General features: G+C 54.7%; 1 protein-coding gene across 1 annotated transcript; it reads left to right on the plus strand.

Annotated features, from left to right (window-relative positions):
* The first annotated feature begins 3,084 nt into the window (after positions 1-3,084).
* POU4F3 (POU class 4 homeobox 3) lies at positions 3,085-4,416 on the plus strand. Its single transcript, XM_007115288.1, has 2 exons — positions 3,085-3,204; positions 3,520-4,416. Exons 1-2 carry the CDS (start codon positions 3,085-3,087, stop codon positions 4,414-4,416), a joined length of 1,017 nt encoding a protein of 338 aa, XP_007115350.1.
* Positions 4,417-10,950: the final 6,534 nt, after the last annotated feature.

Consider the following 10,950-nt stretch of genomic DNA (forward strand, 5'->3'; position numbering starts at 1 on the left):
CTCAGTAAGAGTGGTCCCTAAGGACGGCAGTCATCTTCCTGCTGGCTGCTTAGAGCTGTTAGTAGACCCTCTTGAAGGGAAGGGTGGGAAAAACCCAGGGAACAGAGGTTGTCTGAGGCAAGCATGGTTTTTGATTTGTGATCCTAATGCCTCAGGATGCTGGAGTGAGGGCTGGTGAGCCAAAGGTCTGCACTGGAGGCCTAAGGGGGCTAGTTGGTTGGTCTGTCTCTGACCCCTGTCTGACCTCGACCCTGGCTAGTATCTCCCAGGCCCCTGAAGGGACAAAGCGGGGAAGGATGGATGTAGACAGGCCTTTCCCTTCATTTCTGGAGGTTCAGCTTCACAGACAACTAGGGTATCAGGGCACCACGAAGCCAGGCGAGTTACAGATTCTTCTCCCTAGAGGATCCAGTATACCCAGCTTTTGTCCCCATTTTCTCTTTTGGCTTCTAGTATTGGGCAGAAAACAAGAATGAGTGGTCCTACATGCTGGTGAGTGACACAGTAATGCTGCATTTAGCTTCTGGAGAGTTGAGGATTCCTGGAGAGAAGCTCCTGACCTGCTCAAAATGTATTTCATTTAAATTAACCAGAATGGTAGTCTTTTGCTACAGCTGGAAGCATTTCGCAATCATCTAGTCCAGCCCTCTCGTATGGGTAAGTTGAGGCTCAGCCAGCGTCACACTGACACAGAGTTTGAATGCTGTCCCAAGCCCAGGCCTCCTGAGGCTCACGGTCCTGGTGTGTCTTCTGTATTTCAAGAATCCCACCAGCCTTGCTCTGTGTCTTGTGCACGAATCTACATCCCCTCCACTGCAGTGCAAGTTAACAGTCAATTTCCTGCAGTGGATTTTAGACTGGTGGTTCTGTGAGGGTAGGGATGGTGTCTGATTCACATCTGTGTCTCACCCTTCACCACAGAGTCTGGTGCAAAGCAGGCGAACAGAGGAGAGCAAGGAACCAGTTTGCACCTGCAGACAAAGCGTTCCGTAGACAGAGGACCCAGGCCACCCAAAGGAGGGAGGAAGATGAGAGGAACAAACATTATTCCATGATTTCAGTGTGCCAGGCACTGTGTCAAGTGCTTATCTCAGTGCATTCCTCACAACAATCAGTGGAGGTGAAACTACAATGTCCATTTAACAGATGAGGAAACTGCAATGCACAGACACTGAGTTGGCTCCTGGCCTCTAGCGAGCAAGATCCCAGGGCAGAGCCTGAGCCCCCAAGCATCAGGTTGTGAGGAAGTTGACTCAGTGCTCTCCTTTCTACTCCAGCTGTCAACATCTTCACCAGAACCCAAGAAGGCAAGTAGCAATGCAATTCCCATTTTAGAGCTCAGGAAACCGAGGCTCAGAAGGGGTTATTGAAAGGGCCACACGTGGCTTCCTGCACCGGGGTTAATCCTCTCCGCTGGCTGGAGGACAGCACCCAGGCAAGGGGGTTGACTCCGATTCGGAGAAGAGGGAAGAGCAAGACCCGAGGGTGGGGAGGCCAGACCCTGCTGGGCTTCCCCTTAGGCCAGGGGGTGGCCCCTTTCACCCCGCCCCACCCTCGTTAACCTTCGTGGAATACTGACCCACAGCCCCAGGCGTGGGGTCCTAGCTTACAGGCTGCCAGGATCACTGAAACCCGAAGGCCGCTCCGAGGTGGAGGCGACGAGGTGGGCTCAGCTGGGCGCGCAGGGCTTTTCTCCCAAGCCGGAGGGCGGCGCGGCCGCGGTCCCAGGATTCTCCATGCATTATTCACGATGTTTACTAGCGCGGGGAAAGGAGAGGAGAGAAGAGGGAAGGCGAGTGGAGCAGAGGGGAGGCGAGGGCGGGGCAGCACTAACCTCGGGGCACGCAAGTCCGAAACTTCGGGAGGGAAGACAAAGTAGCTGAGTGGTTAAGAGCCTGGGAAGTCAGACGTGGCGCCTGGCACACAGTAGGCCACCAGTAAATACGTGTGTAACGGATAACGACAACGGAACGAGCGAGTGAATGGCTTTGCTCCCAACCAGTTACGTTGTCTTGGGCTTACCCCATCTGACCCTCGTTTTCTTCGTCTATAAAATGGCACAACAGTAACTATTCCATAGGGTATTGAGGGTACCCTGAGCTAACTCTAAATTGCCTAACACACAGTAGGAGCTCTAAAATAAACGCTGCTGTTGTGGGTAATGGGGCTTGTAAGCATCAGCGGCCCAGCAGAAGTCTTCTGATCGACTCCCAAGGCCGGTGGGCAGTCCTAAAAACTAACCTGCAAGATTCCTTAGACTGGCGGCTTGGGGAAAGGGGGAGGCGGGGGGCAAATTGTCTTTCTCAAGCGAAGGCAAGAAAGACAAGTGCAGGGAGGAAATTTCAGGCCTCCTGCACTGGGCAGGCAGTTACTTTCCCCACCTCCACCCCGGGAGGTGGAGGTCACCTGGGGCTCATTCTGGTAGTTTCTCATCCTCCCCGGAGTCCGTCTGGGCGCTTGGAGGCGCCCCTTCGCTGCGCGGCTGGGCCGGACTCTGGTGGACCGCACCGGCGTGGGACCAGGAGAGCCCTGGAAATGGGCAGTTTGGCGGCAGCTGGGCAAAGTGTGTGTATGCGGGGGGGGGGGGGGGTAGGGAGGGGATGGGGAGGGTCAGCTTCCCGGCCCACGGCTGCCCTTCTATCTGGGTTATGAGAGTTGGGACAGGATGGAGAGTTTTGGGACTTTGGGGGAAAGAAGGTCCGAGAAGAAGAAGAAAGAATGCGGAAGGTCTGCGGGCTGGAGCCGGGCAGGGCGGGGCGGACGGGGAGAGGCCCGGCCCGGCCAGGGTATAAATGCTACGTCTGGGGCGGCGGGGGCCCGCGCGGAGAGCTGCTGCTTGGCCTCGCCTCCCGGGCCGCCCCCGCGAGCCTTGGGCACGTGAGCACGCCTGCGCGCGCGCCCGGGCCCTTCCTGGCAGGCTGCTTGTAAGATGAGTGAAGGAGCAGGTGGGGGAGAGGGGAGGCAGCGAGCGAGAGGGCGAGGGGAGCGCGGGCGCTGAGCGGCGCTCACTTGGAGTGCGGCGAGCGAGCGAGCGAGAAGAGCCTGATCCATGTCCCTCGCTGCCTCCCTGCCCGGCGTGCGAAGATGATGGCCATGAACGCCAAGCAGCCTTTCGGCATGCACCCGGTGCTTCAAGAACCCAAATTCTCCAGCCTCCACTCCGGCTCTGAGGCCATGCGCCGAGTCTGTCTCCCAGCCCCGCAGGTACGTAGTGGAGCATAATTACCGCTCTAAGGCACATTTTTTGACAGGCACTTGGTTCATGTTTTTTTCATGTCGCCCAGAACAATCGCCGCTGTCTGAACTCCTCTCCTTGTCTCCCCCGTGCTCTCTCCCGGCGCGCTCTCTCTCTCATTCATGTCTCTGATCCACACGTCTGTTTCAGCAGAGCCTCTGTCTCCGTATTAATTTTTATGACCTGGGCTTTGAGGAGAGGCATCTCGGTTGCTTGAAAATGTGTTTTAATCCTGAGTTGACAGTATTCCCCACTGACCGTGCTGTGCGCCTTCTCGCTTGCAGCTGCAGGGTAATATATTTGGAAGCTTTGATGAGAGCCTGCTGGCACGCGCCGAAGCTTTGGCGGCGGTGGATATCGTCTCCCACGGCAAGAACCATCCGTTCAAGCCAGACGCCACCTACCATACCATGAGCAGCGTGCCCTGCACGTCCACTTCGTCCACCGTGCCCATCTCCCACCCGGCCACCCTCACCTCGCATCCGCACCACGCAGTGCACCAGGGCCTCGAGGGCGACCTGCTAGAGCACATCTCGCCCACGCTGAGCGTCAGCGGCTTGGGAGCCCCCGAGCACTCGGTGATGCCGGCACAGATCCACCCGCATCACCTGGGTGCCATGGGCCACCTGCATCAGGCCATGGGCATGAGCCACCCACATGCCGTGGCGCCTCATAGCACCATGCCCGCATGCCTCAGCGACGTGGAGTCGGACCCGCGAGAGCTCGAGGCCTTCGCGGAGCGCTTCAAGCAGCGGCGCATCAAGCTGGGGGTGACCCAGGCGGACGTGGGTGCGGCTCTAGCCAACCTCAAGATCCCCGGCGTCGGCTCGCTCAGCCAGAGCACCATCTGCAGGTTTGAGTCTCTCACTCTTTCGCACAACAACATGATCGCCCTCAAGCCGGTGCTCCAGGCCTGGCTGGAGGAAGCCGAGGCCGCCTACCGAGAGAAAAACAGCAAGCCGGAGCTCTTCAACGGCAGTGAGAGGAAGCGCAAACGCACGTCTATCGCGGCACCGGAGAAGCGCTCGCTGGAGGCCTACTTCGCTATCCAGCCGCGGCCCTCATCCGAAAAGATCGCGGCCATCGCCGAGAAACTGGACCTTAAAAAGAACGTGGTGAGGGTCTGGTTCTGTAACCAAAGACAGAAACAGAAACGAATGAAGTACTCGGCTGTCCACTGACTGCTGCGGGGCGCAGCGTCCGGGGCCGGGAGAGCTGAGTGTATGTCCCCCTGGAGTTGGGGGGCACGGTTATGGGGGCTCCGAGACGTTTCCTGGTAGGTCAGGCTCTCTCCCCCGAAGTCACAGACTTTCCCCTTTATCCCACCTGGTTGCCTCCCGGCCTTCTCTTTCCATTCTTTTCTTTCTATTCCCACCAGAAAAGTTTGGGCGCTAAGAAAAAAATTCCTGAAAGGCAGGCCTGGAGGGGCTTGTGCTGTCCGTGGTGCTGAAAATCGCCCGCGCGCACGCGACTGCGCAACCTCACGGCGGGAGCCCACACGCAGGGGATGGTCAACTGGCCCGAACGCACGACTCTGGGGTGAAGGCACCACTTTACTAAGCGCGATTAGACAAGGGGTGAAGGGATGGGAAGGAAGCGATAAGGAATAACACAGAGTCTAAGTTGGGCACAAACGTACTGGAGATTTATTTAGAGTATAAAATACATGTATGTTTCCAAAGGATAGCCTTATACTCCGTTCGTCACCTAAATTTTATCCATTTCATCCTTTGGTTTGTTGTAAGTTCTCTAAGGTAGCATACATTAGGTTCAGGGAAAATGTTCGGGGAGTAGCGGGCTCCGAGCTGTTCTCCACCATAAGGTGGGCTCCAGAAAAGGTGGGCCCAATTCAGCAACTGAAAATGCTGGGGTGGGGTGGGGGGATCCTGTAGCTGGTTTGCAAGCAGCAGCCGGCCCCTGCTGTGGCCCGTCCGCCACGATCTCCTGGGTAATGACAGCAGTTTGAGGGGTAATGCCCGCCTGCAGGAAAGCAGGGGATTGGTAGCAATCGAACTGAGGACTCTCTGACCCCAGCTCGCTGTTCCAGCCAGACTCCCAGAGCAGCTGCGTAGAGGCAGCTGCTCGAACGAAAGTAACTGTAACATTTCCGAATCATATGCAAGTCCTTCTAACATGTCTCACCTCATTGTGCTTTTATTATTGTTGTTAGCACTGTTATTTACTGTTATTTATTTAACTCTACTTCTTTCCATCCCCCAACCTCTCGGTGGAGGTTCACTCATAGCTTTGAACGGAAAGAGGGGTGAAACCCTGGCCTGGATCTTTCTCACCCCAGTCCCTCTGGCCCCATCACATGTTTTCTTTCGTTGCTTCATGTAATTTGCGTGTTGCTGTGTGACCTTTGGTTTCGCTGTCCGAATAGATACAAATAAAATATTGTTTCCTTCTCTCTTTACCCCTTGAATTAACTTCTAAAATAAATGCTTTATTTTTCAACCCGAATTGCAGTGTTTTTTCTTTCTCGGAGATTAAGGAGTACTAGTCTTGGAAAGGATTTAAAAGTGAGAACCCAAAAGGGCTGGACTGTCATTTCCAGGATGCCAGTCTCCTGCAATCTTCTCTCCTTGCTCCTCTTTCCTGGCTGCCTCATCTTCTCACCCAGATCCTCCCCGGACCTCAGGGTTTCCAGGCCCTTCCTCCACGCTTCCCACGTGCTAATCTTTCAGCTTCTATTTGCTCAACTTGACTCAGACAGAAAACTTTTAGGCCTGACTGATGGGAGTAGGAGCCCCCAATACCTCCACTCATTGGCTGAACGATCCTGAAGTGAGTGTAACTTCTCTGAGTCTCCATCGGTTGTCTGCAGCATGAAGATGCGAATACTTACAAGGCTATTGTCAGGACTAAGTAAGATTATTTATTTAAGGTGTCTGGTAGTGCTTGGCTCTTCTCGGGGAAACATTATTATTTTAAAAGGTTCAAACAGCTAGATGGGAGGTGAGGAGAGACGCAAAAAAGGGAGGAAAGTGTTCTTTGCTGGGACAGAGTCGTTTGGACTTCCTCGGGGTCACTTCAGAAATTCATTTGGAATTGTCACCCAGGAGGTTATTCCACGGTCTATCTAGGCTTCTCTGTGTGTGTGTGGTGGGGGGGTGTGGGTAATGAGATAATTGCCGCAAAGATCCTGGCCTAGTGCCTATACACAGTAGGTGCTCAACAGATGCCGGTTTCCTTCTCTCTCTTCCACATACTCTAAAAGGGGGAGGAAATCTTATCTGTGAGACGCAGAAACACGTTCATGATTTAAAAATTAATGTTCCAAGTCCTGGAGTCGTCTGTACATTTCCCCACCGTGTCTTCAAAGAACTCTGCGTCATCACCTCTGGACTGAAATTCGAAGCAGAGCGGGTCTCCCCTCCTCGCGGTACGCCCCCCCTACTGCAAAAGCAAACCTGGGGATCATCCCCAGCCCCTGGGTCTCACCCTGTCGCTCCCGCCTTGCGCAACAGCCCCGGCGATTCCTCCACCTCCGTCTCCATCGGGTGTCCTTTAATAATAAATGCCCTTATGCCATTACATTATATTGTGGGTTTTGAAAATTTAAAATACGGCTGATGCAATATTAATTGCCTATAGTGGTATAAAACACAGGGCCAGAGCCCAGCCGGGCTGCAGATGAGGTGGCTGTGAGAGTCCCGCGCGCCGAAGCGAAGTGCTCCAGACAGACGCGCCTTTGCGGGCTGGGAGGTTTCCTGCAGGTAAGGGCATTCGGCTTTTTTGGCCCGGGGAAGAACCCGATATCCGCCTCCATCTCCTTTTCGGAAAGTTCCCCGCTGTTATATATTTGCTTATTCATTTATTTGTTTTATTAATAACCTCAAAAGTTTGGGAGACTTTTTTTTGGAGAGGGCGAGATGCGTCGCCTGAATGCAAGGTCTGCGTCAGTAGTGGCCCGGCAGGGTTGTGAGTTGGAGCCGCGCGTTTCGGCGTCGTCCGCTTCAGACGCCCGGGACCGTCCGCGCGCACGAGTACTTAGACCAATTTCTACCTGCCGGCGGGAGCTGTGGCCGGGCCCACGGAGCGCCCCACCCTCTCCCGCCCCCTGAGCGCGCCGGGCAGGCGCCGCTGCCTCTCTCCTTGGGCTCTCTCAGGAAGCGTCGGGAGCTGTGGTTTCTCTGAAACTGTTCAGTCGCCTCTGCCACTCGTCCGGTGGAGGCACAGACTTCTCAAGGGGTGTGTGTGTGTGTGTGTGTGTGTGTGTGTGTGTTTGTGTGGCGGGGGCGGGGGTCTGGGTACCAGACGGTTTGGGACTCACGCAGGCCTGATTTGCATCCTAGTGGGTCATTTCCTAATCGTGTGACCTTGGGCAAGTCACATCACCTCTCTAAGCCTCTGCTGATGGCTGTACAACCGCACAAAAATTACTTTCAAGAGTAATTGAAAAGCACTCTGGAGCAGGTTTTCTTTTCCCAAGTCTCATCAACTTGCAGCATTCACTGCCTAAGCCCCAGCTGGGGGTTTCTTTAGACTGTGCCAAGGGAACGTGAGGCCAATGTTCAGGGCTGCTTTTATGGAAAGCTGCATTTGGCCTCTCATGATGGGACTTTGAGAGTCATCTGTGGACCAGACTAAGGCTTCTAGGCCCCTGCCTGGCTGGAACCAGGGCCTGACCTGGAATGAGGCAGGCATACACAAGCCAGCACGGCTGAAGCCCTGAGAGGCAGAATGTGGAGGTAGGAGCCCTGGGCTCCTGGGTCCAGGCTGTGTGATCTCTGGCCAGGAGCTTCCTCTGTCTGTGTGCCTCTGGTAGTGTGAGTTTTGTCTGTTTCATGCTTAATGCCAGCTCAGGGTCTGGCTCAGAGTGGCAGACAATACATATATGTTGAATGAATGAATGAGGTTTTGTTTTGTAAAATGGAAGGACCCCTCTAGCCCAATCCTCTCTGGATTCTGGGGACTACAGGGAAAAACAGAGGCCGTCAAGAATAAACAAGTCAGGAGCAGGGCCAGGGCCAAGGGTCTGCATATCAAGCTTCCATTTAAAGACAGCCAGTTTCCTTCCTATTTAAATTAGAAGAGCTCTTGCCTCACTCTGTGCTGATCATGGGTAGAGATGGGGTACTCTTTGACATTGGCCCTCAGAAACTTGAAGAGAAATCTCAAGGATCAGGGTGTGACCTCTGGCCTGCTGAGTGTGCCTGACCCTCTCTTGGCCCTACTATGAGCCTGGGTTATTTTACTTTCCTGCTGAGATGTAAACTGCTCCAGCTCTGGAGTGGACAGACCTAGGGTGGAATACCTACTCCATCTCTTACTTGACTAAGTGACTTTATCACTCTGAGCCTCGGTGCCTTCATCTGTGAAACTGGGAAAAAAATGACTGTCTTTCAGGATTGCTTTGATGAGTAAATGAAATCACAGAAGCCCAGGGCCTGACACATAGTAGGCATTAATGGATACTCTCTTTAAAATATTACTTATACTCAGAAAAATGAGAGATTATGTTGCAGTGGCAAATTTCAGGGTTTGGAATCAGGTGGGATCAACATTTTTCCTCTGTAAGCCGTCATCTGTTCATGTACAAAATGAGAGTAGTGAGAGATGCCTCTCTCAGAGGCACGCTAGGAAGCATAAAAGAAACTTCTTTGCATTCTGTTCATCCCAGTGACAGAAGGAACGAGGAATTCGCTTCCCAGGAGTCCATGGCGCGATTATGTAGTTCCTACTAAGGCTTGACCCTCTGTCAGTTCTCTGGACTCAAGCTTTCCTCCTCTGTAGAATCCTGGCAAACATCAACTGTCAATGACAGTTCGAGACCCAGCGCGGCGCTTCCCCCGGAAGGGCGGGGCTCCAGAGGGCAGAGGAGGCGCTGAGGATGAGGTCCCCGGCTCGTTCTCCCCGCCCTGCACCCACCATTGGGCCCCGGGGTTAGAATGCGTCAGCCAAGACGCAGAGTGAAGAGCGACTCTTTTCACTGAAGCAGAGACTGAGGCCCAGAGAAGGGAGGGCAGACTCCTTCTACCTTAAATTGTTCTTTTCCCCTGTAACGCTATCAAACTACGCCGTTGAATTTCTTTCTTAGTCCTTATTACTCCTTGATAGCACCCTGTTTATTGAGCAGTAAAAGCGCTTGGGGCGAGAAAGAACAATGTCGGCCCAGTTCCCTCGTCTCCTTGAATCGAGTGTAGGACAGCACACAGAGTGAGCGCTCCACAAATATTTGTTGGATAAGTGAGTAATAATGTTATCTGACACGTATTGAGGGCTTCCTGTATGTCAGGTTTTGTTCCAAGCACTTTATATGCATTGGTTTATTAATCCTTAACACCGTTGAGTAGGTACCTTTTTTTTTTTTTTTTTTTTTTGCGGTACGCGGGCCTCTCACTGTTGTGGCCCCTCCCGTTGCGGAGCAGAGGCTCCGGACGCGCAGGCTCAGCGGCCATGGCTCACGGGCCCAGCCGCTCCGCGGCATGTGGGATCCTCCCGGACCGGGGCACGAACCCGTGTCCCCTGCAACGGCAGGCGGACTCTCAACCACTGCGCCACCAGGGAAGCCTGAGTAGGTACCATTTTTAAGCCCAGTTTACAGATGAGAACTTGGAGGCACAGAATGTTTATGTAACTTGCCCAGGGCAAGTCGTGAACTTAGGTGTTTGGTGGAGAGATCTGGCAGAAACCTGCTGATTCGCCTCACCCGTCCCCAGGTGAGACTCAACCCTGGAGAGGAGCAGGGGAGGGGGGCCGCCAAGGGTGGGGGCGAAGCAGGCGTGTCGGGTTTGGCTGGAGACGCCAGGGGCGCAGAGGAGGTGGCGGAAGCCGAGGATGCCTGCTCTCCTCGCCGGGTTCTGGGGGGCTCCATCTCTGCGGGTCTCCCCCTCGCGGTTCTGCGCCTCTCACGTCTCTGTTCCCTTCTGTGTCCGTCTGTTTACTTATCTCCCACACACCCGCTCTCAGCTTCCTTCTGACCTCTCAGGCGCGAAAGTCTGGCCCCAAAGTGCAGGAGCGAGGCAGGCCGCGTCCCCGGGGCGAGCACAGAGCCCTTTTGCCTTCTTGCTTCTCCGGCGGGAGCCCCCGCGGTAACCCGCCCGGCGGGCAGCCGGAGCCAGCGAGGACCCCGGCGGACAAATTAGTCTCCCCTTTGATCGCTCTTTTCCGATCAGGTCAGGTTTCCCTCGGCCCCGCGACGGCGCTTCCGCACCGGCCCGGCTCCCTGGGCTCCCCCAAGGGGTCAGGGTTCGCCCGGCTCCGCCCGGCGCTTCCGGAGGAGACTTCCCTTCTGCTGCGTTCCGGGCCTGGAGCCCCCTGCACTTCGGGCGGGGCGTTTCGGAGAGAGGAGTGGGCGCCGGTCCCAGGCTGCTCTCGGGAATACCCCCCTGCTCTCCCCCGGGCCCCACCCCCGGCCTCGCCTCCGGTCCCCAGCGCGCGGAGTACCTATCTCCGTAAACCGTCAGTTGTCTGCTCCGTCCCCCAGCCCAGTCCGGCCCAGTCCGGCACGGGAGGCAAACTGGTACCGAAATAGCATTCTCTCTCTTTTGAGTTTTTCAGTTTTAGAATTTCACACCCACAAAAATCCTAGAGTTCATCCTGGGAAAATAAGAATTTCATTGGACTTCTTTATACGTAGTTAGGATTTAATATTGATTTTACTTTGAATTACATAGGGAGGGGGAACCACCATAATTTCAAGAGCTCTCTGCCCGAATCCCACTCCTAAGGCCAATATCTCTTTCCTCTATTGACAAACCCCCTGCCCC

The sequence above is a fragment of the Physeter macrocephalus genome, chromosome 8 (assembly GCF_002837175.3).
Source record: "Physeter macrocephalus isolate SW-GA chromosome 8, ASM283717v5, whole genome shotgun sequence".
NCBI lineage: Eukaryota > Metazoa > Chordata > Mammalia > Artiodactyla > Physeteridae > Physeter > Physeter macrocephalus.

What these genes read in the sequence shown, in the direction of transcription:
- POU4F3 (XM_007115288.1), top strand. Translation starts at nt 3,085, where the DNA reads ATGATGGCCATGAACGCCAAGCAGCCTTTCGGCATGCACCCGGTGCTT. An exon ending in TCTGTCTCCCAGCCCCGCAG is followed by an intron (nt 3,205 to 3,519) that starts GTACGTAGTGGA and finishes TCTCGCTTGCAG; the next exon opens with CTGCAGGGTAATATATTTGG.